This window comes from Leptidea sinapis, chromosome 8 (genome assembly GCF_905404315.1).
Source record: "Leptidea sinapis chromosome 8, ilLepSina1.1, whole genome shotgun sequence".
In the NCBI taxonomy this organism is placed as follows: domain Eukaryota; kingdom Metazoa; phylum Arthropoda; class Insecta; order Lepidoptera; family Pieridae; genus Leptidea; species Leptidea sinapis.
Window position 1 is genome coordinate 10,802,087 of NC_066272.1, and position 24,331 is coordinate 10,826,417.

General features: G+C 35.1%; 3 protein-coding genes across 3 annotated transcripts in view; 2 read left to right on the plus strand and 1 right to left on the minus strand.

The window, feature by feature from the left end:
- LOC126965652 (AT-rich interactive domain-containing protein 1A-like) overlaps positions 1-16,091 on the minus strand; it is a 32,206-nt gene extending 16,115 nt beyond the window's left edge. Inside the window, exons 1-5 of the mRNA XM_050809342.1 lie at positions 14,774-16,091; positions 11,005-11,212; positions 8,265-8,412; positions 4,058-4,218; positions 2,635-2,801 (exon numbers count right to left, since the gene is read on the minus strand). Coding sequence (XP_050665299.1) covers positions 2,635-2,801; positions 4,058-4,218; positions 8,265-8,412; positions 11,005-11,212; positions 14,774-15,571 — 1,482 coding nt within the window. The 5' untranslated portion in view covers positions 15,572-16,091. The remainder of the gene's footprint in view (positions 1-2,634; positions 2,802-4,057; positions 4,219-8,264; positions 8,413-11,004; positions 11,213-14,773) is intronic.
- The window catches only part of LOC126965679 (rab-like protein 6), a 339,766-nt gene that overhangs the window by 39,713 nt on the left and 275,722 nt on the right, over positions 1-24,331 (plus strand). The gene's annotated exons all lie outside the window — the stretch shown is intronic.
- Positions 23,958-24,331, plus strand: part of LOC126965665 (uncharacterized) — a 105,466-nt gene continuing 105,092 nt past the window's right edge. Inside the window, exon 1 of the mRNA XM_050809378.1 lies at positions 23,958-24,229. The gene's annotated coding sequence lies outside the window, so the exon portion shown is untranslated. The remainder of the gene's footprint in view (positions 24,230-24,331) is intronic.

The following is a 24,331-nucleotide window of genomic DNA, read 5'->3' on the forward strand; positions in this document are numbered from 1 at the left end:
TTAAATATTACCTATTCCGTTGATGTATAAGCGTTTTAATTGGTAATTAATAAGAAATGGACTTTCCTTCGTAGTTTTTAAGGGCTTAGGACTATCACACTGAAATTATGATTTATGATTAAATGTATCTATTATTTATTTATTGACTTTATTTATGCAATATATAAAAAAAAACAGTTTACATGTTATTTATTTTCATTCACACTAAACTCTTACAAAGATAAATTCAAAATCACTCACAAACGCACGATAATCTACATAACATACGTCATACGAAGTGAAGCGAGACGCAAGCGGGTTACAACCAGATGAATATATTCAAAGAAAAAATATTTTAACGCGTCGCATAGCCGAACCAAATATGTACATTTGCCGATTTTATTTCCGATTACACATGGAATTTTATTTAAATATATAGTCCCCTTAGAACATAGTTAGGCAGGTGACAAAAGTGCTCTGCAAAACATCGATGCTCGACATAAATACAGGGTGGCGCAATAGAACGTGCATATTTAAAATATTAAAAATAAATACAAAAGGTATAGTTAAAATAAAACTGAGGTATTATTAAGAAATAACTGGAGTTTATTTTTTAAAAATAACATCGTCTTAATGATGACCCTCTCTACGACGACACTCCTCTAATCGCAAACGGAAGTTATTGAAAACTTTCTTCAGTAATGCTGGTGTAATTGCTGCCATTACACCACGGATATTCTCCTTCAGCTGATCGATGTTTTTCGGATTATTGCTGTAGACTTTGTTCTTGAGGTATCCCCACAACAGGAGGCGTCACGTCTGGACTACGTGGGGGCCATGGGATATCACCTCTTTTCGAAATCAGTCTGCCAGGGAACATCTGTTTCACAACCGCCATGGAGTCATTTGATGTGTGACAGGTAGCTCCGTCTTGTTGAAACCAAGTCCTAGAATTCACTATTCTTGAATTTTCAAGCTCTGGAGCCAAAAAACCTTCCAACATCGCAACATAGCGTTCGGTATTAACAGTGACGTTTTGCCCCCGCGCATTTTCAAAGAAAAACGGTCCAATTATTCCTCTACCAGAGATTGTTGCCCATACTGTCACTTTACGGCTATGCAGTGGTTTCTGGTGCTTGAGTTTGGGATTCTCACTGTTCCAGTAAGACAATTTTGACGGTTTAAGAACCCATTGATATGGAAGTGGGCCTCATCTGAGAAAAGGATATTGTCAAAATTGGAAAATCGATTAAGCGTTTCATTAGCAAATGCGAGCCTTGCTCCGATGTCAGATCTTTCAATTCTTGTGTTAACTGCAGCTTGTAAGGATGCAGTTTAAGATCCAAGTTTAAAATTCGTTGCAAACTTTCTCTCGATAAGTGTAAGACAGACGATCTCTTGCGAGTAGACATTTGTGGATCTCCTCGTACAGACTGCATAACTCTCTCAATATTGTCGTCGGTCCTAGATGTTCTTGAACGACCTTTTGCTTGTGGTTTAAACGTTGAACCAGTCTCTTCAAAACGCTGTACCCATATTTAAATTAAATTAGCACTCGGAGCTTCACTAATTTGCCGTAGTCCATATTCAGAACAATATAAACGCCTAGTAACGATGTATGAACGAGAGTTCTCGTTAAATCCGCGCACGCAAAATGCGCGACGCTTCCCGTCGAAGTGACTCATAGTGACTACAACTCCATGAGCCCGCCTACCCAACGATGCAGACTCCCCCCGCCCGCGCACTTTCTACCCCGCGAAAAAAGATCATGCAATATGCACGTTCTATTGCGCCACCCTGTATTAAATAAAGTTTGCCATTTGTAATAAATATTAGTCTGTATAAAATATAATAGGTTAAATTATTAAAACTTTCGCGAGTCATAATTAATTTATTTATTAATACGACTTTACTCACGTTTTATCGTTATTGTGAGTACATTCTGTACACCCGTGGACACCAGTAGTGACACAGTGTCAGTGATACCGTGCTCGTCATCACCACCGGCGCCCCCCGCGCTACCTGCCGTGTCAATCCGCGCACTACGAGCCCAAGTGCGCAGTAAGAGGTGGGACGTGATCGCGAACCCACCACACTCACCCTGATGAAGGACCTCCGAATGGTCCGACACTAGTCGGTAGCGACACCGATCAAACGTGACTAAGACCGTATTAATAAAAAAGTATAAAAGGCTATTTTATCAGCTATCTAATATACCGAAAACCTCTAGTTAGTATTATTCATTTAATAAAGTAGCTGACTCGACAGACGTTGTTCTGTGCATAATAAATGAAATCCGTTTTTTTATGAATTTAACAGTAATATTTCATAACATCAAGAATTATTTCGTAAAATATGCTCTATGTTGTTATAATTAAATTGTTTCACAACAGAACTGTCACACCGTGCGTCTTCAAATTCACAAATTCAAATTCAATAGAAAATATGTCAATACAAAAAAATATTGAAAATAAAAATAATTATGCGTTCCAAATGGAAATAAAAACGATCCTATCCTTCAAGTTGGACTAAACTGCACTCCATGAAACAATCCCCATCAAAAACCGTTGATTAGTTTAGGAGTTCACTGGGAACAAACATCAGGACACTGGATTTATATTTATTAAGATAAGATAGTATTCATTAATGGCATACCAGAGATGAGAGATCGATCCTTTGCAGCTTGGGCAGTCCTTTCATCAGATCATACAACTGTTCCGGAGTAATTCTGCTCCATCCGGCCACATTCAACTCTTCTATGTCCTGGCAGTAGTCCATGAGACAGGTCAGCACCCAGTTAATATTATTTACATCCCAGTGAGCTGAAAAGTTATTTAAAAATTAAGAAACATTACATTACTTATTAAGTGTTTTTTAATTGTTATTCATTGTGGCTTCTACCGCATTTATCACGGGGAGTGTTCTGAAGAGCTGTTTCACCTGATTCCTGCCGCCGAATTCCACCTTCGCAAGACACGCCACAAATTAGGATATCATCCCCACCATCTGGATGTGTGGCGGTCCTCCACAGTGCGGTTTTCAAGGTGCTTTCTTCCACGTATTCCAAAGCTGTGGAATGAGCTTCCTTATACGGTGTTTCCGGGACGATGCAACATGGGTACCTTCAAAAATGCGCGTACACCTTCCTTAACGGCCAGCAACGCTCCTGAGTTTCCTCTGGTGTTGGAAGAGAATGTGGAATGAGAAGTGTCCATTTAAAAAAATAAGTGTTACTTTCATAAGAGTTAATTACACTCTTTAAATCCCTTTGCACGAACATGAATTTTGAAAATTAAAGTGATTACTCATAACCTGCATTTTGAAGACCAAAATAATACTGTAATTGTAAAAATCGCAGTAGTCTACAATATGATGTCTCTGATCAGTTTGTTCTCATGCTTAACAGGACAGTGGAATATTACCATAGCACTGCATAGAATCTGAATACTGTGAATGACAATGTGTAGAAAAATATAGTTTACTGCAGTTACAGTAGAGCGGTTAGTCCACTCTGCTTCATGCTGAGAAGAAAGTCAAGGCAGGAGGCGGAGTATACAACCTATAGATTAATCATTTTGGTGTGCTATACTTTCTCAAACTCAGTAACAGACCTGGAGTGAAATCAAGATAGATATTTAGGATCAAGATGGACTGTAGATGGCGTTTTTTTTATGATAATAAGAAACGAGACGAGCAGGACGTTTTGGTGATGGTAATTAATATGGCTTGCACATTGCAATGCAGCGCTGCTGATGATTCTTGAATAACCTAAAAACTCAGAGCGGCACTACAATTGCGCTCGTCACCTTGAGACATAAGATGTTAAGTCTCATTTGCCCAGTAATTTCACTAGCTACGGCGCCCTTCAGACCGAAACACAGTAATGTGTCCACATTACTGCTTCATGGCAGAAATAGGCGCCGTTATGTTACCCATAATCTAGCCGGCATCCTGTGCAAAGGCCTCCCAATGGGTTTCGTTTGGAGCGTTTGGGTCAGCTACAGGAACTTGAGTAAGTAAACGTTAAAAAATTTGTACTTCACCTCTAATAGGAGTCATACTTAAACAAACTACTCACCAAGATTTAAGCTTTGGCATCTTGATAACCGATTCTCAAGAAGCCAGACAAGTTTATAATCTGTTTTAAATTTTTCTAAAGTATGTTGTGCTAAATCGACGTGTTTCCATAGCTCTGGTTTGCAACTTACGCTGTGCCATAATTTACAAACTTTACTTAATCTGTAAAAATATGAAAAATACATTAATTGAAGAAGGACAGAATATTTAAGATTTTTTTTTTATAATTTTATTTATCAAAATTATAAAAAAATATGTTATGGTAACCTTACTCCACAAACTTGTATTTCGCAACACATGTATTTTCTGGGATCCTGTTTTAAAATATAAGCATTATTTGGTAGATTCGACGATTTAAATTATTAAATAAAAAAAAAATATGACTATTCAAAAGCGCCTAATTTAAGCCCATTTGAATAAAGTTTATTTGAATTTGACTTTGAAAAGCATACAAATTACCTTAACAACAGACCCAACTAATTTTAACCAAGTAGTAGGAATAACAAGTTTGTTTGTTCCTGGTGTTGACATTATTATTATCACGGTTTCTGTTAAATTAAATTAAAAATAAAAGTAAAATTTAACTGATCTATCATCTTTCAAATTTTATTCATTAATAAAATTTTAATTTAATTAATTACATTTAATTAATCCCAGAAGTGAGGGTTATCACTTTACAACATAACAAATTGTTTAGATTTACAAGAGCGACATCTCAAGTCAATTTCCTAATATGCAAATATTGGGGTTGAGCAAGTTATCAACTGTAAAGTAGATTCTGTAGACAAAGCCACAACCTGAGAGTTGAACAAAACATACAAGATTTCATCAACGATACATCACTCGAACGGTTGGCGCAGTTGGTAAGAGTGCTCGCACACACATTTTGTTTTCAAATTTTATTTGTGACATTAATTCCAGAAGTGAGGGTTGTCAGTTCAAAACATAACAAATTGTTTACTGGTATGCTTACATGAAGACCTGCACCAACTGATAGAATGAATCTTATTAAGCTAAACAGTTAAGTTACATCTGCGTAAGTGTTATCAAATCAATATCTCATAATAACTCAACAGTCCCTTAGGTTTATCAGCGGTGGATTTCCACTAGGGGCATTTGGGGCAAGTGCCCAGGGCGGCAATTTTTTTAGGGCGGCAAAATTTTGAAACTGAATATTTTTTTTTTAGTCTTATCAAGATTGCTCAATATTGCTTAGCCGTTCTATGCATCCAATCCCACGTACTTCAACGTTTAGATTGCGAAGATTTAATCGACCAATTTGCAATTCAAAAAGTCAGGCGTGTTTGCCTGTGAAAAAATTGATGTTATATAATTATGAGTCACCCTCAGTGGCAAATTTATAATTGTTAGAAAAAAAACAAATATTTATACATGTTTTTAGCATATATAACATATAATAAAGTTTCTGCAATAAATTATTTATTTTAGTTTTGAACAATAAAATATAATATAAACTATAAGTTTAAGTAAAATTCCAGTATTAGGGCGGATTTTTCCCGGTGCCCATGGGCGGCATTAAGTTTAAATCCGGCCCTGGGTATTATAGTGAAGTCACATTGTGCGAATTCGAAGGTACTAAGTCGCGGAAGTAGTGTGCATTTTATCTCTTCGCGATTCATTCCCTCTTGCTTCAACTCCGATGATTACCGAGCGAATTTGGAGCGCGAAATTTACGGGCGCGAAAATGTATCTACGCGTATTATTTTACGTGTAGCAAAAGAATGCTTATAGTTACGATAATTTCAGAGAATGTATCTGAAAGCTATCGAAACAAGCTATAAGATCATGCATCAATTACTCACATTCTGTTTTAAATTATTGAACACAGACAACACAAAGTTGAAAAACCGTTATATTTTAGAATAAACGAGTATTTTCAATGATTACAATTCGTTTTATTTATTAGTGTTTATGGTTTTATAATCAACTTTGTGTTCTTTCTTTTTTTTTAATACGAAAATATAAATACTTTTTTAGTAATTTGAGATATTCGGAAAGACTAAGAAGAATCCCTTGACCTTGATTGACCTTGAAGTGCGAGATCGCTTGTGAATGATATAAAATGTAACTAGGCTATATTTGGACAAAATAACTACTGCAATATATTTTACGACAGTTTTTCATGTAAAGTAAACATATTTCAACATATTCCACAACATATAAATAATAAAAAATGAACAAAGGAAACGACCATTCAAAGTCCTTAATCAATTGAATGGACGCTATTTAAAGTCGTATTTATATTGACAAAAACTATATATCATACTATTATAATAATCATTCTAATATTTTGGAAATATAGTCTAGACGTATTACAAAAATAGCAACTGACCAAATAATGGAATAAACCTCGAAAAAAAAAACAAAAATTCTACGAACTTGTCTATCATGTCGGCAGCCAATAAAAACTGAAGTCCTTTTTTCCGTTAAATTTTGCGTGCCAACCTTCCATTGTCTTTATTCTTATTTTTACAGAATTTAATTTAATTATAATTTCAAAGTAAAATAGCACTTTTTAATAACAAAATACGGCGAGAAATCGAATTAGGTCGTGTGGATTTCGTCGTTGGGCCTTATGTAAATACAAATTCGCTATAATTATATTTTTTTTCACAAAAGAAATGTTAGCGTGTACTAAAGAGTAAGCCAAGGGGGGTTTTCACCCAAGTTATGGAGGGGAGAACTCCGGAGTACACATTCGAGACATTAAAAAGGAAAGTGTTATATTTCCAAACCTATTTGATACCTTATATAGTATATATGGGCGCAAATCGCCACCTACCGTCAATTGTTTGTAACTATTGATATTTATGTTTTAGTTTATCTCTTAAAATGAATATATTATTATAGATATATCTGAAATATATCAAATTTAAATACAAATAGCTATTTGTAAACATAAAACTGTTATTTATTAAGGTGTAAAGTCAGAATGAGAAAAAACACTCCTTAGCGGCTGTTTAAAGTTAGCGGACCATTATGAATAAGGGGGTTAGTATTAACTAAACATCATGGTACTCGGGAACATAGCCTATCGCTGGTAAGCCACAGCTATAATATCCACGGGCGGTCAGTAATTATTATGGTGACAGAACTAAAAAATGTCATCCCTATTAACTCAACTGCTTGCGCGAGGCTTACAAAATTAAATTTAAAAAGATGTTAAACAAATCTATTAAAAGTATTGCTATAATGTTAATTAATAATAATAATATTATATTGACAAACTTTTACATAAATTATCTTGCCCCAAACTAGGCATAGCCTGTACTATGGTAACAAGGCAACGATATATTTAATACAATATACCTACTTAAACATACATATAAACATCCATGACTCGGAAACAAACATCTATATTCATCATATAAATGATTGCACCTACCGGGAGTCGAACCCGGGACCTTTAGCTTAGTAGTCAGGGCCACTAACCATTCGGCTATATGGGTCGGCAATTTATTGTTACATTACTAGTACCTATAATTATCTATACTAACTAATAATATAAAGAGGAAAGATTTGATTGTTTGTTTGTTTGCATTGAATAGGCTCCGCAACTACTGAACCGATTTGAATAATTCTTTCACTGCTGGGAAGCTACATTATTCCCGAATGTTATAGGCTATATCAAATCTTCAAATTCAAATAGGGATCCCTACTAAACTGTTACCCAAGGTTTAAAAATACGTACGCGAACGACGTCGCGGGGTATCAGCTAGTTATATAATATAGTGAGACTGTACGATCGCCCAGTCAAACCATCTAGACGGCTTTGGAGGACAAGATTTACCAAAATGTATATTATATTCTTAGTTTATAAATAAATAATAATAATTAAAAAACCCATCACAAAGTGTGGTGTTTAGGTAATGAGTGTGTGAGAACGCTACACCATGGAACATCATTCAGTCGTGATATGTCCAGGTTCATATAATAATTGAACTGAAATACTAAACACATTATGAGACACTAGCTGACCCGGCAAACGTTGTTTTGCCATATAAAGTATAATTCACGCGATAGTTTTATAAATAATAGCCTACGTGTTATTCTGGTGTGTAAGCTATATTATTGTAAAGTTTCATCAGAATCCATTCAGTAGTTTTTGCGTTAAAGAAGTTCAAACATACATCCAGACATACAAACTTTCACATTTATAATATTAATAGGATTCATTACGAGCTTACCTTACAACAGCGGGTAACGCTCCCTGGTCAGCAACTACATTTTGAAAAATTTTTAAGAGAATTTCTTCAGGCATCGACGCCCAAGGGCTTTGAGGACCTACGACTTCTCTTTCACTACCTCTACTTCTTTCAGTCTTTTGAGCTTTTTCTAAAAAAGTGAAAAAACAAATTAAAATTTTAAATGAATTTATAGTAATTTTTTTGTCTGTAAAATAAGGTAAACCTATTTTCCCCCATTAATGTTTCAGACAGATGGTTTTTGAAATTTGGTATTCAACTAAAGTCCCAGCCACTGTTCAGGCATTATCTATAAATAAATTTAAATGTTTTATAAAAAAATGGCTCTGTCGTAAATTCTATTACTCCACAGCTGAATATCTAAATGATCGGAAAGCCTGGGACTAGATTGTGATTATTTTATAGCGATAGAAATGACTGTACAATATTGTATATTTTTATTGAAAAGAGCGCAAAAAAATAATGCTGGGAGTTTCTTGCGCCGCTTCTTCTCTCTCAGAGCGCCATTTGTTTCCGAAGCGCTAGTAGTATCTAGTATATTAGAAATGACATCAAAAATAATTCTAAAAGAATCAATTTTGAGAAAATAAATGCCTTTTATGCCTTTTAATGTAATATTATGCATAGACCGACATGCGTTGTCTTTGACAACCCCAGCCATTAAGCATGACTATGATTTCAGCGGAGGGGATCTATGCAAGCACGTCGCCAATTTGGACAAAACGCAGCCGGTTTCTGCGCTAACACTATAGTCCTTGTAGACACACACGCAGATTCGGACGCGGTCCACAAACACTACGCACAAAATTGCCCGGTTGTCGATAGTACGAGGGGCGGTCAAAAAGTTCGCGGAATGGCGGGGTTGGCGGGGGTGAGGTCGCTCCTCCAGGTAGCCGCTACTTGAGTAACTCATAATTACTATATATGCCAATTTCTAGCCTAATTGGGTCATTAGCTTTCGAGTTACAAACGAGTGAACAAGTAAATCGGGAACAAACTAGCCACTATGGAGAAAATTGAACATCGCGCCGTCGTAAAGTTCCTCACCAAACAAGGAAAAACGCCTCAAACTATTTTGCAAGAGATGTTAGCTGTTTACGGAGACTCTGCTCCTGGTAAAACCATGATTTACAAATGGCACGGCCTTTTCAAGCAAGGAAGGGAGTCAATTGAAGATGATCCTCGACCTGGACGGCCCATTGAGGCCACTACGCCGGAAATCATTGAAAAAGTTGAAAAACTTGTATTGGAAGACGGAAGGTTGAAGAAGAAACAACTTGCAGCATCAGTTGGAGTATCAGAAACCACAATTTTAAATATTCTTCATCAACATCTTGGCATGAGTAAAGTGTGTTCAAGGTGGGTCCCGAGAATGCTCACGCCGCTGCAAAAACGTGAGCGCGTCAACTGTTCCCGCGAGTATTTGGACCGCTGTGGAGAAGTTAGGGAAGAAATTATGGCCCGAATTGTAACCGGTGATGAAACTTGGGTTCACCACTATGAGCCTGAGTCAAAGCAGGAGTCGATGCAGTGGCACAAAAAAGGCACACCACCCCCAAAAAAATTTAAAGTGTCGCAATCGGCCGGAAAGATCATGGCGACTATTTTTTGGGATACTGAAGGTATTCTTTTGATCGATTATAAAGAACGTGGTGTTTCTATAACGGGAGAGTACTACGCTTCCCTATTGGACCGATTAAAAGAAGCTATTAAAGAAAAAAGAAGAGGAAAACTGACAAAAGGTGTACTCCTTTTGCACGACAACGCGCCCGTTCACACGAGTCATGTTGCGACGGCTGCCATTCATCGATGCGGTTTTGAACAACTACGCCATCCACCCTACAGTCCAGACCTGGCCCCTAGCGATTTTTATTTATTCCCAAAGATGAAGAAAGAGCTGCGTGGAAAAAAATTTAGAGACGATGATGAAGTCAAGTCGGCGATTTCGGCGTATTTTGACGCCCAAGACAAAACCTATTTTTTCGACGGTATTAATAAGTTATATGCCAGATCCCAAAAATGTATTCGTGTTAAGGGGGAATATATTGAAAAGGAAAAATAACATAATGTATCATTTCATCTTTTTTCCCAGTCATTCCGCGAACTTTTTGACCTCCCCTCGTATATATATAATTTTGGACCCCAGGAATGTTAAATACTCTGTTAGCAGTGAGGAAGGACGGCGTTAAGGTTGGAGTGGATTCTCCCAATGTTGCACAAATCCACATAAAGCGAGGAGCGGGGTATAGTGGTGTTTTTGGGTTGGTCGATTTTGTGTTTTCCCAGAATATGACCCAAGCCAAGCGGCCCAAGCGAGAATGCACGGAAAGGGATTCTGGAAGACCTCGTAAAATCTCTTGCAGGACCTCTGAAATAGACGTTGCATCTGTCCCGTTCCAGGTGTATTCACTGCAGCGTGACTCTCCCACATCGAAAGGTTTCTTAGTCGCCTCTAACGACAACTTAAGAGGCATATGAAAAAGAAGGTTCGATCCACGCCCACCACGTAGCAAAGTGTTTTAATGAATTAATATTTCCGATTACAGATCACTCCTACGGTGAAGGGATGGATCGTGAGGAAATCCTACATCACAGCTGGATTGAAACGCTCCAAATCAGGTCGTTTTTTATGTAAAATAATCGCACACTAGACGTCGAAAAGCGTAAAATTTAAGGTATTAAGTGGTTCTATATGCTATATATATAAAAATATATTCATTACCTTTACACTTCGTATTACTATTAGGCTTGCGATTTTTTGCTTGCCGGGAATGTCGCGGCTTGGGAGCTGCAACACTCATGACAGCTGAAGTCTCTCCTCGTGAAGGGTCGTATTCTTCACCAGAACTCTCACTTGGTACAGGAGAAGCAGCTCTTTTCTTTTTAGACTTTTTCGGCGGCAAATCAACTACAGATGGTGTAGGAGCTACCTGCAATTTTCATTACAATAATACATACAATCTAATAGTGTAAGATCCTGAAGATGAGTCGAGCTAATAAGGTATAGCTATTAGCTAGGTAACAGTATTTACAACTGGTATTCTGGATAAGAAGAGTACTAATTTAATATTTAAATAAAGAATAAGTAATTTTTGTATTTAAATACTAGCTGACCCGGCAGACTTAGTACTGCCTTAATGTTGGTCTACTGAAACGTGACATTGGCAAGTTGTGGTGCCCCTTCCACAGAAGCCACTAGAAAGAATAGAATAGAATAGATAAATAAAAGACCTAAATTTAACATAAACTTAAAAGTGTTACTAACCGTGTTTTAAGGAAGTTTATTTTTTACCTCCTGGGAAAGTTAGAAAGATATAGAAATTCTAAACTAGTTCCACATTGTCTAAACTATTCACAGTTTATTATGTGGTTATTGCAACCGTAGTTAATAATTATCAACAATAAAATTAACTAAAAGTGTTCAAAAAAATTAGAAAAACATCCTTAACCACAATTAGGTGAAAAAAGCGGATAAAAAAAAGGGAATAAAATTATTGTCTCCTAAACTACGCAAAATCGTAGAATATACATAGGGGTGATTCGGATTCTCATCATAATGAGGCTTTCAAATTTTAGCTTTGGACATCAACTTCTCGGACACCTGTATAATAAAACTAGGTGATCCTGCCCACTTCGCTAGGTGAATTTTAAAAGGAAATATATTAATGAAGGAATGTTGGAATTCGAAAAATAAGTAGCCATAACCCATCTAGGATAAATTTCGCATCCAATGTGATAGTTTATGTCAATATGATCAGTGATTTAGGCGTGACTGAACCTCAAACAAAGATCATTTTCATTATATATATATATATATATAGATGGGATCAATAAGGAGATACAATATTTTTAATGGTTCATCAAGAAGGTATTTGTCCCAACAGCAAACAGGGTCAGCAATACTTATGCATAATATGGGTATACCACCCACTATTAATTGAGACCCATGCTGACTGATAACTGACATAAAAAGTATGAAAGTGTAACAAACTTACATTCACATTAATAATATTTGTAGGGATTTTTTTAGGATAGAGGCACAACAATACAAACTTAAAAAATATTTATTGGTATGTATTTAGATCTCAAAGAAATTTAAATAAATGATATTTGATTCGTTTAAAAAGGAAACCATCCATGTACACATGTGTTGACTGCTACTATAAGGGCCATAATATTTATTATTCAAGTGTAAGTGTATGTACAACGAACAAAATAGTGAACATATATATATATATTTATATGTTCTCAGTTATCACCCAAGAACTTTCTTAAACTTATAGAACATTCCAAGTTTGCAGCTTTTTACAGAGAAATAGCCACCTCCTAGTATTCAAGTGAGCATGATCATTGTTTATAAATTTTAGACAAAAATATTTGGATATCTGTAAGTTTCTGTGTTGACTGAATGAACTCAATAATCACAGTTTATTTTACTACATATCCACATTTCTTAATTATGATTTAATGGATTGTATGTACTATGTTGTTATATAATCTTACGGCCATTCCCAATATACTATCTACAGATAGAGATAAATTACTACCTTTGACTGTCAGTAATTAGCTGTCAATAATCTGAAGGTGTCCCAATATACCAGATAAGTCATTCTTATCGCCTTATATTGGGACATGTGAATTGCAATTCCCATACAAACATGATAGACAGTGTGTATGGATAAGGTTACAGTCGATAAATATATTGGGACAGAAAAGTCAATGATAGTTACGATTTTTATCACAAGTAAGAGATAGACTGAATATTGGGAACGGCTGTTAATACACAAATAATTTTAAATTTTTCTTATGGGTGGCCGAGAAGTTGACTTCCAAAGCTAAAATTTGAATTTGGCTCATTTTATTGGCCAATGTTCTGGGAAGTTTTTAAAAATAGTTAGAAGCCATAGGCTTTTTTCTTTTTATTTTATTTTTGATACCTTGAACATTTTCATCAATTTAGCTGGAGCAGTTATCTTGACCTTACAACTCAATTCTAAACTAGTTCCGCATTGTCTAAACTATTCACAGTTTCTTATGTGGTTATTGCAACCGTAGTTAATAATTATCAACAATAAAATTAACTAAAAGTGTTCAAAAAAATTAGAAAAATATCCTTAACCACAATTAGGTGAAAAAAGTGGATAAAAAAAGGGAATGAAATTATTGTCTCCTAAACTACACAAAATCGTAGAACATACATAGGGGTGATTCGGATTCTCATCACCATGAGGCTTTCAAATTTTAGCTTTGGACATCAACTTCTCGGACACCTGTATAATAAAACTAGGTGATCCTGCCCACTTCGCTAGGTGAATTTTAAAAGGAAATATATTAATGAAGGAATGTTGGAATTCGAAAAATAAGTAGCCATAACCCATCTAGGATAAATTTCGCATCCAATGTGATAGTTTATGTCAATATGATCAGTGATTTAGGCGTGACTGAACCTCAAACAAAGATCATTTTCATTATATATATATATAGATGGGATCAATAAGGAGATACAATATTTTTAATGGTTCATTAAGAAGGTATTTGTCCCAACAGCAAACAGGGTCAGCAATACTTATGCATAATATGGGTATACCACCCACTATTAATTGAGACCCATGCTGACTGATAACTGACATAAAAAGGAGGTAAATGGAGTAGAAATTTATCTATAATCAACATAATTACCACATATATACATAGTGAAATATTAAAATGAATTAGATTCAGAGGATATCATTTATTTTAGCAGTTGTAGTCTTCCGAGAAGAATGTAAATTATGCCTGTTTAGATGTTGTTAAGTATGTTTGCGATTTAAAACTGTGTGTAAGATTGTGGATACTCATATCTTGATGGCAATAAATTGAACCAGAAACATGGATCATGATCACTAATATTGTTGAATTTGGGCCACAAGTATATACTGGCAATACTCCTTGAATTCAAGAAGTAATTCATTACATTGAGTAATGATTAACATTAATGTGGAACAATAACACAGAATTTTAGAAAGTTGTTATGGGAATGCCAAGGTTCATTGAAACAGTAAAGGTAATAAATATAAAATAAACAAAACTGAAATGTTTCGTATATAACAGTGTTAAAAAATATTTCAAATGATAGAAGAGATTTACATGCAGAATGCTGAAGTTAACCTGTCACAAAGTGAAAGTACCCATGGTACTATTGTAGCAGCATCTTGAGTCACTTTTACATAATAATAAGTAACAAACATAAGCCCAAAATAAATCTTATGTAATGTTTTTTAATTTAAAAAAAATTAACACAACAAAAAACATGGAGTACAGTGTAAATATGTTAATTTTATGAATAATTAAAATCAAGGGTTTTCTAGTGAATATATAAATTTTAATAAAAATATACCACTTTGTATAATAGTGAAACTTCTAGAAACAGTTAAAAAATAATGGATGAAAAGAAATAGAATTAAAGAGTAATTTAACAGAGGAATTGACAATAATAATGTAACACTACTCACCACAGCCAGGGTCTCACAGCGAGTGCCTGTTTTTCTAATCTTTATCTTTAATTTTGTACTCGTGTCCACTATCTGACTTTGATATGTGGCAGTACACTCAGACTTTTTAGACTTTTTCTTGCTACGAGAACTACACAGGTTCAGCATTGAACGGGGCTTTCCACTACAAGGTATCACAACATGTCTCCTATGCTCCTTAGCAGAGTTCCTAGATTTACTTTTTTTAGATGATAATTGACTAAGTTCATGGCTGTAGGGCTTGCCACTCTGTCTCGGTAAAACTCGTAACTTAACACTACTCTTAAGCACTTCATCTTCAGAACTTTCACTTTCATCCAACTCCTCTTCATCTTCCTGACACTCACTACTGCTCACTAAGTTCAAGTTTTTCCCACCTTTAACTTTTGAAACTATACTGTTATTTTTATGAGGTCGGCTGTGGGATTTATGTGATTTTTTTTTCCTCTTCCGCTCAGTAGGAAGATACCCATTCAATGTTGATTGGCTAGAGTCATGTCTAGAACTCTTGTGCCGTTTTCGGTGAGATGGTGGAGATTTTATTGTCCCGTTCATTGTTTGTAATTTTTGATGTGCTATTTCGTCTATACTCTGTTCGAAGTCCGTCTCTAACTTCACAAAAGAGGCACCCTCGACCTGGTCATCTTCGACGTCCTCGTCGGAATCGGTGGCGGAGTTTTGTAAACAATCATCAGGAAATAGGTCTTTTCGGACTGAAAGTCTCATCGAGGGTTCGGCTGCATCGTAGCTGCCGTTTAGGGGACTAGAACAGTTCGACATTCCGTTCCGTCTCCCAATCCCTTACGAATCACTTCTTACAGGCCGCGCACCGTCACCCATCTATCGCGAAGTAAACAATCAGTTTGACACATCACATTTTCACTTTTGACCAAGATGTACACAATAATCCTAAATAAGTACCAAGTTTGATAGTCGATGCTAGACGATTTAGCCATTACTTTCCCTAGAACGCACTTCTGGATACAATCTAAAGCATCCTTTTTGATTTACGTATTCACATTTTAGGTCATCCATGTTCATGTAACGTTGTGATTGCGAAAAACAAAGTACTAATCATTTTCGCGGACACTATCACATAAGCAAAACCATAAATATGTAATAAGTGCACAAACACTTAATCACAATCCTAAAATTAAAACTATTTTAATCTTAATAGTGTTGACGAAAACACTTGACCTTGTTTTTAAAAGCTTAAATAAGTTTCAAATTTTAGTCAACAGATGCAGACATTGTCACAAAGGTTGCTCTTGATTGTATTGTAGGTACATCATTGAATTCATTGATAGCAATCATTTTTCATAAAAGCAGAATAGTTTAACAAAAACAAAGTATAGTTGCACAGACGTCATAAATTTTATATACTTTCAAGCCTGCTTCGAATCTATAAAATATGAAATAGCTTTCAATTACTTATGTTCATAGTGAAAACATTATTAAAAAATTAAGTAGGTATCTCAATTTCATTCTATTTAATAAATCCATATATTTTTTTAATAACGAGACGTCTGTACAAAACATATAAATTCGTTATTTCCTTCCAATCACCACAACATAGAGAAAGTATCCATAAAGCAAAATTACCTACGTTATAAATATTCGATCAAGTTTCAAGAATTTAATAAATATTGCCATAATACTTTGTCGAATTGTAATATTAGTCTGTGATTTGTAAGGCCTCGTCGCGGATTTTTAAGCGGAATTTTCTAGTGGATTACTATTAGTATGTATGTATATGGTTAACCATAAACTTAATATAATATACATAAAACTCTCCTAATTACGTGGAGACTGAATGTTCATGTGTGCTAGTTTTCAGCTCACATGAGTTTGTGAAGTGACAACGACGTCAATGCTTTATCGATGGCAAAAATTCAGTAATAATCTAATTGGATTGGAAGTTTTTGTATGTATTCTTTGTATTTTGATTTCATTTGATGCAAATTAAAAAAGAACATTATTATAACAATAATTATAAAAAATGCTAACGTATCTATGTTAGTCCCAGGCTGTCCGAACACTTAAATATTCAGCTGTGGAGTAGTAGGATTTACGACAGAGCTATTTTTTTATATTTATTTATTTTTTCAATTTATTTATGGATGATGCCTGAACAGTGGCTGGGACTATATTATAAAAGTATATACATTTACCCTTAAAGCATGTATAATGTAACTCAGGAAGCCTTCTAGAATTAGCTACAAGCAATCCCTTATTTCTAGTGTTTAATGAAAATAACTATTAAGAGCAAAAATGTGACGATTTTTGTGAGCGTGTATTAAATTTTCACAAATGACTAACAATGAACAGTCATTACATTTATTTCTTAAAAATTTTCTTGGAGAAACTGTCTATAAAGAAGCTGGTATATACACGATAGCACGAATAGCTCTCTTTTGCAGAGCAAACACCTATATCAATGTCAGCATTATGAACCCACAGTAAAACACCGTACGTCATGACGCTGTGAAAATACCTGAAGAACACTTATGTAGCGGTCGCAACATTCGTGTACTCTAATCATTCTAACTCGTGTTCTCTAATCTTTCTAACTTCGTTTGCCGCAGCGCTGAGTCTATCTGCTAGTTTGGCATTATGTGGACCCCACTGAAGCTTTTTATCTTACGTGATACCCAGAAGTCCTTAGTGTCCACAACTTCCAATCTCTGGTCATTTATAAGTACGTTGGTTTCTACTTCCGCTGTGTTTTGTGTAATAAACCGTAAACACTTTGTTTTTATACTGTTTAAATGCAGATTATTCGTCTCAAACCAACACACTATCTTTGGGAGTGCATTGTTTAATGTTTACCTCGATCGACTAGAACACTAAAATTAAAACGCAGTCCAATTTGACAGGATACTAATGTACACGAAATAGTTTCATGGTCTTCATCTTTTCCGTCTTTTACCCTCATATAGGTTTTTATGTAAGGATAGTTATCTCACTTTCACACAGGCGTCGTCTATTACACTAGTATACAAAGTTTATGGTTTCAACAAGCACTGGGGTAAAAAATCCGAGTGATTTGAGTCATTTTGTAGTGTGTAGCTACTCAGCTCTCAGCTGAGACGTATGAAAATGGAACTACAGAACATACAAATTTTTCCTATATAATTATGCGGTGCCAAAAGATGTCACCAATACTGTAGGATGAAAAATGATTATTATTTCTTACTACTATTAGCGGACGAAAATAGGCCAGTTTAAAAGTTAAAAACAGAATTTTTTAAAAATAGTCTGATATTTTCCGTCCATATTATTAATACAACTTATGTCAACAAAAAAGACGATGAAATAAAATAAAGCAGATTAATTGATAGTAGATGTGTATCCATCCATCTATATAATATATTCTTATAATATGATCATTATGTCATTTATTAATAATTTCTTTGAAGATCGAGGTCGTCGTGTTGGTTGACGGAAAAGATTGTAACCTACAAACAAAACGGAAACTCTATGAAAGACACGATACTATTTCCATCCTTTTTATTATCTATAGTGTAATTGTATGTTGTGATTTCATTCAAACACGGTATAACACGTGCCAATTAAGAAACGAATTGAAAATGGCAGCCATTAACGGTCTCTCACTCGCACTTGTAACATCACTTATCTGCCATCCTTATTTCGCTGTTAGACCGACGTGTATCTCCGCCATTGTAGATTTGTTTCATTATTGTGACGGGTTATATTTTTATTTTGTCCTATCCACATAAATACTTTATCCAAGCTCAAAATCTTGTCAAACCAAATCTTATTCTGAAAGCGCGGGAAACGTTGAATCGATTGGTCGTTTTTTCTTTCGCTGAATTTTCATTTTTGATTTTATCAGTATTATTATAGTTTATTAGTGTAAATTGTATGTATATTTTGTGTTAATATAATAATAGGTTTAGTGTTTAGCTAGAGTTCAGGTAAGTTTTTATGTATAATATCATAATATGAACAAGAGCAATAACAATATCACAATAAGAACAAGCCGCCTGACTTGACCGCCCCGGGGGCTGAGATAGTTCCCCCGGCGGCTAATTTTATTACCGTATTGACAACTAATGATTCGGAAATGGACACGGATAGTTCTATTTCCAAGCGTACAATCGCAAAAGATCTCATTTTTTTTATGGAATAGGAGGACAAACGAGCGTACGGGTCACCTGGTGTTAAGTGATCACCGCCGCCCACACTCTCCTGCAACACCAGAGGAATCACCAGAGCGTTGCCGGCCTTTAAGGAAGGTGTACGCGCTTTTCTTGAAGGTACCCATTTACATAAAATTTGCAAAACCTGTAATATGAAATAGAGGAAGCACGCTCAAGCAGTGAAATTAGTGATACTTCAATAGAATTTACTAATAAACCTTTAGAAACATCTAATATCACTAGTGAAAATAATCCAATAATTCCAACAATATTGGTTCAGATCTCAAAGCTTCTATTGGAAGGATAAAGTACAACAAAAATGACATAGCTTCATTTATTGTGCACGTACAAAGAGAAATAAATTCACCAAATGACAGTACCACTCTACATCTTGTTTCATTTGGCAGGTTTCTTAAAAAAAAGTAAATTGAAGTCCTATAAGGCTAACATGTTAAAACAATATAAAAAGACAAATGAATTCCACAAATCATTACAAGCTACAATACAGTCACTTCAATATAATCACTAAAATACAATATAGGTATAATATATTTTGTCAATGCGTTTTTTATTATAAATTCTACTAATCAGAGCGTCAGGTTTCTCTTAAATTGTGCTACTGTATCTCCAAAAACATCTATAGATCGCTTGTTTCAAATTATAGTGTTGTATTGACGCAACAGCCTATTCAGTGGGGAGTTAAATCCGAGATTAGAGTTTGCTCGATCAGGCATAAACGGCTTAGAGACTGACTGTTTGGCGATTAAATAAAACAACTGCTTGACTGTGAGGAATATGTGGAAGATATATGGAAGATATGATTTATTAAAAAGTTACACGATATATATACAAAATCCTTAAAACTAGTTACCCAATTACAATCGTTACTTAAAAAATATTTACAAGTTCAGAAAATACACACCAATACTAGAGCTTACATTTTAACCAATAGTAAAACGTTTCATTCAATAAGATTTGAGAATAATATTATGTGTTCTATCACGCTCTAAAACTAATGCTATCGCAGTTTGTGTAAACTCGCGTCGAACCTCGATCATACGATGTCAATGAGCATTCCGCACCTACGTTATTGCTCAGTGATTAAAATTGCATGAATAGCGATCGACGCCCGAGTCCCGACGCTTCATTCGAGGACGCTCGGCCTTGCTGTGCGGTTGTGTAACGCGGAGCATATGACTGATCACGTGAGTATATCTGCGATCGTCGAGAGAAAGTACGATGCTTGAAACTTCACTGAGATGACTAAACTGGTGATCCGTATGATTCTATGAGTTGATGTACAGCATTATGAAATGGTTCTTATCAGAGCTAATATTACGTTATACAAAATAAAATATTCTTATCAGAGCTAATACTACGTTATATAAAATAAAATGTTCTTGTCAGAACGAATCTTTCGGCATACGCTTATTACAGTTATTATGCACGATTACTATTTCTACGATCTATAATGCTACGTTACAAGTTAGGTATTAGACATTTGTATTAATTGATATTATTGGTTGTAGGTACAGCTACAACGGTTTATATTTTGCCAGTTCAGGTGCTCTAGTTGGCATGTGAATATTTATCTCGTTCAATACTACTACTACTACGGGCAATCCAACATCCCATTAATGATTTTATATAAAAATATCTGTTCATCGATTTGCCTACGATCCTCCAAGGATATCATTTTATAATTTGCTAGCCTGCTACTAGCTGTCGAGATGTCTATTTGTTATAATAAGGGTTCCAAACAACAGAACAATACTCAAGGCAACTTCTCACCAGCGCATTATATAGCACAATCATTGTTTCAGAATTTTTGAATTCCTTGGTATTCCGCAGAACAAACCCGAGCATCTTAAAAGCCTTGGAAGTAATGTTACTAATGTGATGGTCAAATCTTAGGTTGCTATCCAAAATCACTCCAAGATCCGGAATCTGCTCAACTTGCTTAAGAGTTGTATCACTTAGTTTGTACACTATAATATCTTAACAGCTATTTAGCCTTTTTCTGGAAAATCTCAGATGAAAACATTTCTCAGCATTTAATACCATAAGGTTACATTTACCCCAGTAAGCTAATCTATTTAAATCCTCTTGAAGCTTTTCAGAGTCGCTAATAGAATTCACACATCTGGCAATTTTTAAATCGTCCGCAAATAAATAACATTCTGAATGATGGATATTTGTACACAGGTCATTAATAAACAAATTAAATAAAACAGGACCCAGATGGGAGCCTTGTGGTACACCAGTTGTCATTGGATATGTGGATGAGTTGAATCCATTTACTGCCACTATACCAGATCTATTTGCAAGGTATGAACTGAACCATCTAAGAAGGCTATTTCCGATTCCCGACGCAGCAAGTTTTTCGGTTGAGATTTAATGGTTAACTCGATCGAACGCCATGCTGAAAACGGTGTATATGACGTCCACAGAAGATCTAGAGTCTACGATTTTAGAAATGCTTTCAACAAAAGATACCAAATTAGTAGCGGTAGACTTATTCGCCAAGAAACCGTGCTGATTAGTAGTTATAATATGTCTTAAATGCCATGTGAGTACTTTGCAAACTAATTTTTCAAATACTACTAAACTACCTAATACCGGTAATATTGAGATTGGCCTATAGTTACTTACCATTTCCCTGCCACCTGATTAGTAGATTGGTACTACGCGGGCTTACTTCCATCGTAACGGGAAGACACCGCAAGTTAAGGATTTATTATAGATTTTTTCCAGTGGATATGATAAGGGTTCTGCACACTTGACAATGAATAATGCTGGTATGTTATCACAGCCTGCTCCTTTGTATATATTTAATCCCTTTAAAAGTTTAGTTATATCTTCACGGAAAATTTGACATGATAATAAAGTATTACAATGAACTGCATTGTCCCGTCTAGGATAACTATGAGTAGCAACATACTTATAGATTTAGGAGAAGTTGGAAGCAAACAAATCACAGATTGCTTTACCATTCGACGCTGATTTATCATTCAAAAACATTTCGCTGGTATACGCTTTTTTATTTTTATTTCTAGTTTTGACGTGTGACCAAAAGATTTTTGGATTGTGCTTCAAAGATTCCTCAAGCCATAAGTTCATTATGTAGCTGAAAATTAAATTCCTTTTAAAACTTTGGATGGATGAAAATGGTCTCAGCATTTCACCTCTCAAAAGTTCGATAGTTATCTTCACGCGTCAACGTTTACATCCTCCAATTTCCATATTTTACGATAATCGTCGAATACCAGCTAATAACCATGTCAATCCCAAGTTTTTGGGACTCGTTTTAGATTCAAAACTGACAGGAATGGCTCATTGTGAATACGTAGTTACTAAATGTGAAAAGCGTCTTAATTTAATGAGATGCCTCTCTGGTGTTTGGTGGGGTGCACATCCGATTTCCCTGAAGCTACTTTACAATGCTACAGTACGGAGTATCCTTGATTACGGAACCTTCTTGTTAGAGCCCTGTTATTTAGCAGGTCTAAGAAAACTAGATTCTATCCAATCAAAAGCTATGAGAATAATAACTGGATCCTTGAAATCTAGTCCTTCGAATGCATTACAAGTAGAGTGTAACGAACCCCCGCTTTATTTAAGGCGCCAGTTTTTGTCTGATCGTCTGTTTTTTCGTGTTTTACAATTTTCGAATAGCCCCTTAATAACCAAATTAAATACTCTCACGGATCTCATTGAATCATCAAGTTATTGGAATAACAAGCCACTCCCTTGTTTGGTAAAAAGTTATGAGTAAAAATTGATTCACTACCCGATACATCGATCTCCGAAGCTTGATTTATTTAAATGTAAATATGCAGCCTTATCTACCATTCCGACTGTTCATTATCTTGCAATTATTGAAAAATATAATGCCAATAATTATTTTAATGCTGTTGTTAAAGAAAACTGGCCAGGATGGCATCATATTTATACCGATGCGTCAAAACACAAGTCAGAAGATTTTGTAGGAGTAGAAGTTTATCAAGCCCAATATAATATTGTTCAAAAAATAAAATGCCCATCTAACACGTCAGTTTTTACTGCTAAATGTCTTGGCATCGCCAAAGCATTAGAATATGTCTTACTTTGTGAACTTAATAATAGTTTAATTTTATGTGATTCCAAGAGTGCTTTACGGGCTCTTTTGCGATATCCCTTCAAATCAAAATCATTTTTTCATATTATAGCAGACATTAGAAGTAATCTTTGCGAGTGTTCAACAAAAGGTCTTTCAGTCACTTTTGTCTGGATACCTAGCCACTGTGGCATAATAGACAACGAAACAGCCGACACACTTGCAAATGAAGCTGTGGTGTGTGGTGACAAATTCCCCTTTAAACTATATATTATAGATAGTCCACAATGTGAATGCGGACATGACTTTGGGGATCTGGATCAATTATTCTTTTCCTGTCCTAAATATGACCGAACTTCCTTTTTAGATAGTTTGATATCCATTCGTCCCCACTTCTATAAAAACCCTCCTGACTTATCTTGATCCTATATTGTATAGTATACTTTCTAGATATATTTATAGCAATAATATTAAATTGTAAATAATGTATCATCTATTTTTTTTTGTTTATATTTATTTACCATAACATTTATCTTAACCATATCAAATATCAAAATTCTCGTGTTGTACATTTTTGTAACGTGATTCGTTTCCCTACCTTATAATAAATAAAAACACTTTGAAGTAGAACATACAAGAAAATTTGAAATGTGAATCGATGAAAGAAAACTTGAAGCTGGAGGATGCATGGAAAGCCAAAGTCTCCAAAAAGGAGTGAAATTAAAAAAAAATCTTATTCTGGATACTTTAGTCATTGTCATTTGTCAGTGTCACTCATAACGTCATGTACATATTGACGGACCGAATTATTCAGCAGAATCTACTCTACGAGCTTAATTCGAACTAGTATTATTTCTAGTATTTATTCTAGATGGCGCTGTATTGAACTTTCAATTTTATATTTATAATCTAAATTATTCACTTCTGCAATACAAAGTACTGTAACTCCTTTGTTTGTTTAGCATAATTTTCAAATTTGGGCAATTTTGTTCATAAGTAAATAATTGATTTACATGGTTACCTACTGAGTAAGTAGTTTGAAATTACGAAGTGCTGTATCCAACTATCCAGTATCGTGAGCTCGGGGCTATCTGATTGTTCATGACGATTGACGTGTTTCGTTTATTGTACGATAATGATAACCTACGCGCTCTTTCAGAACCGCTAATAAATAAACTGGTGAGTCATATTTAAATTTATTTGCTGTATTGATGATCTCATATGGTATCGTAGGTATGTTATGTTTAGGTGTAAAACTGTTTGTCATGGCCAGTGAGGTCT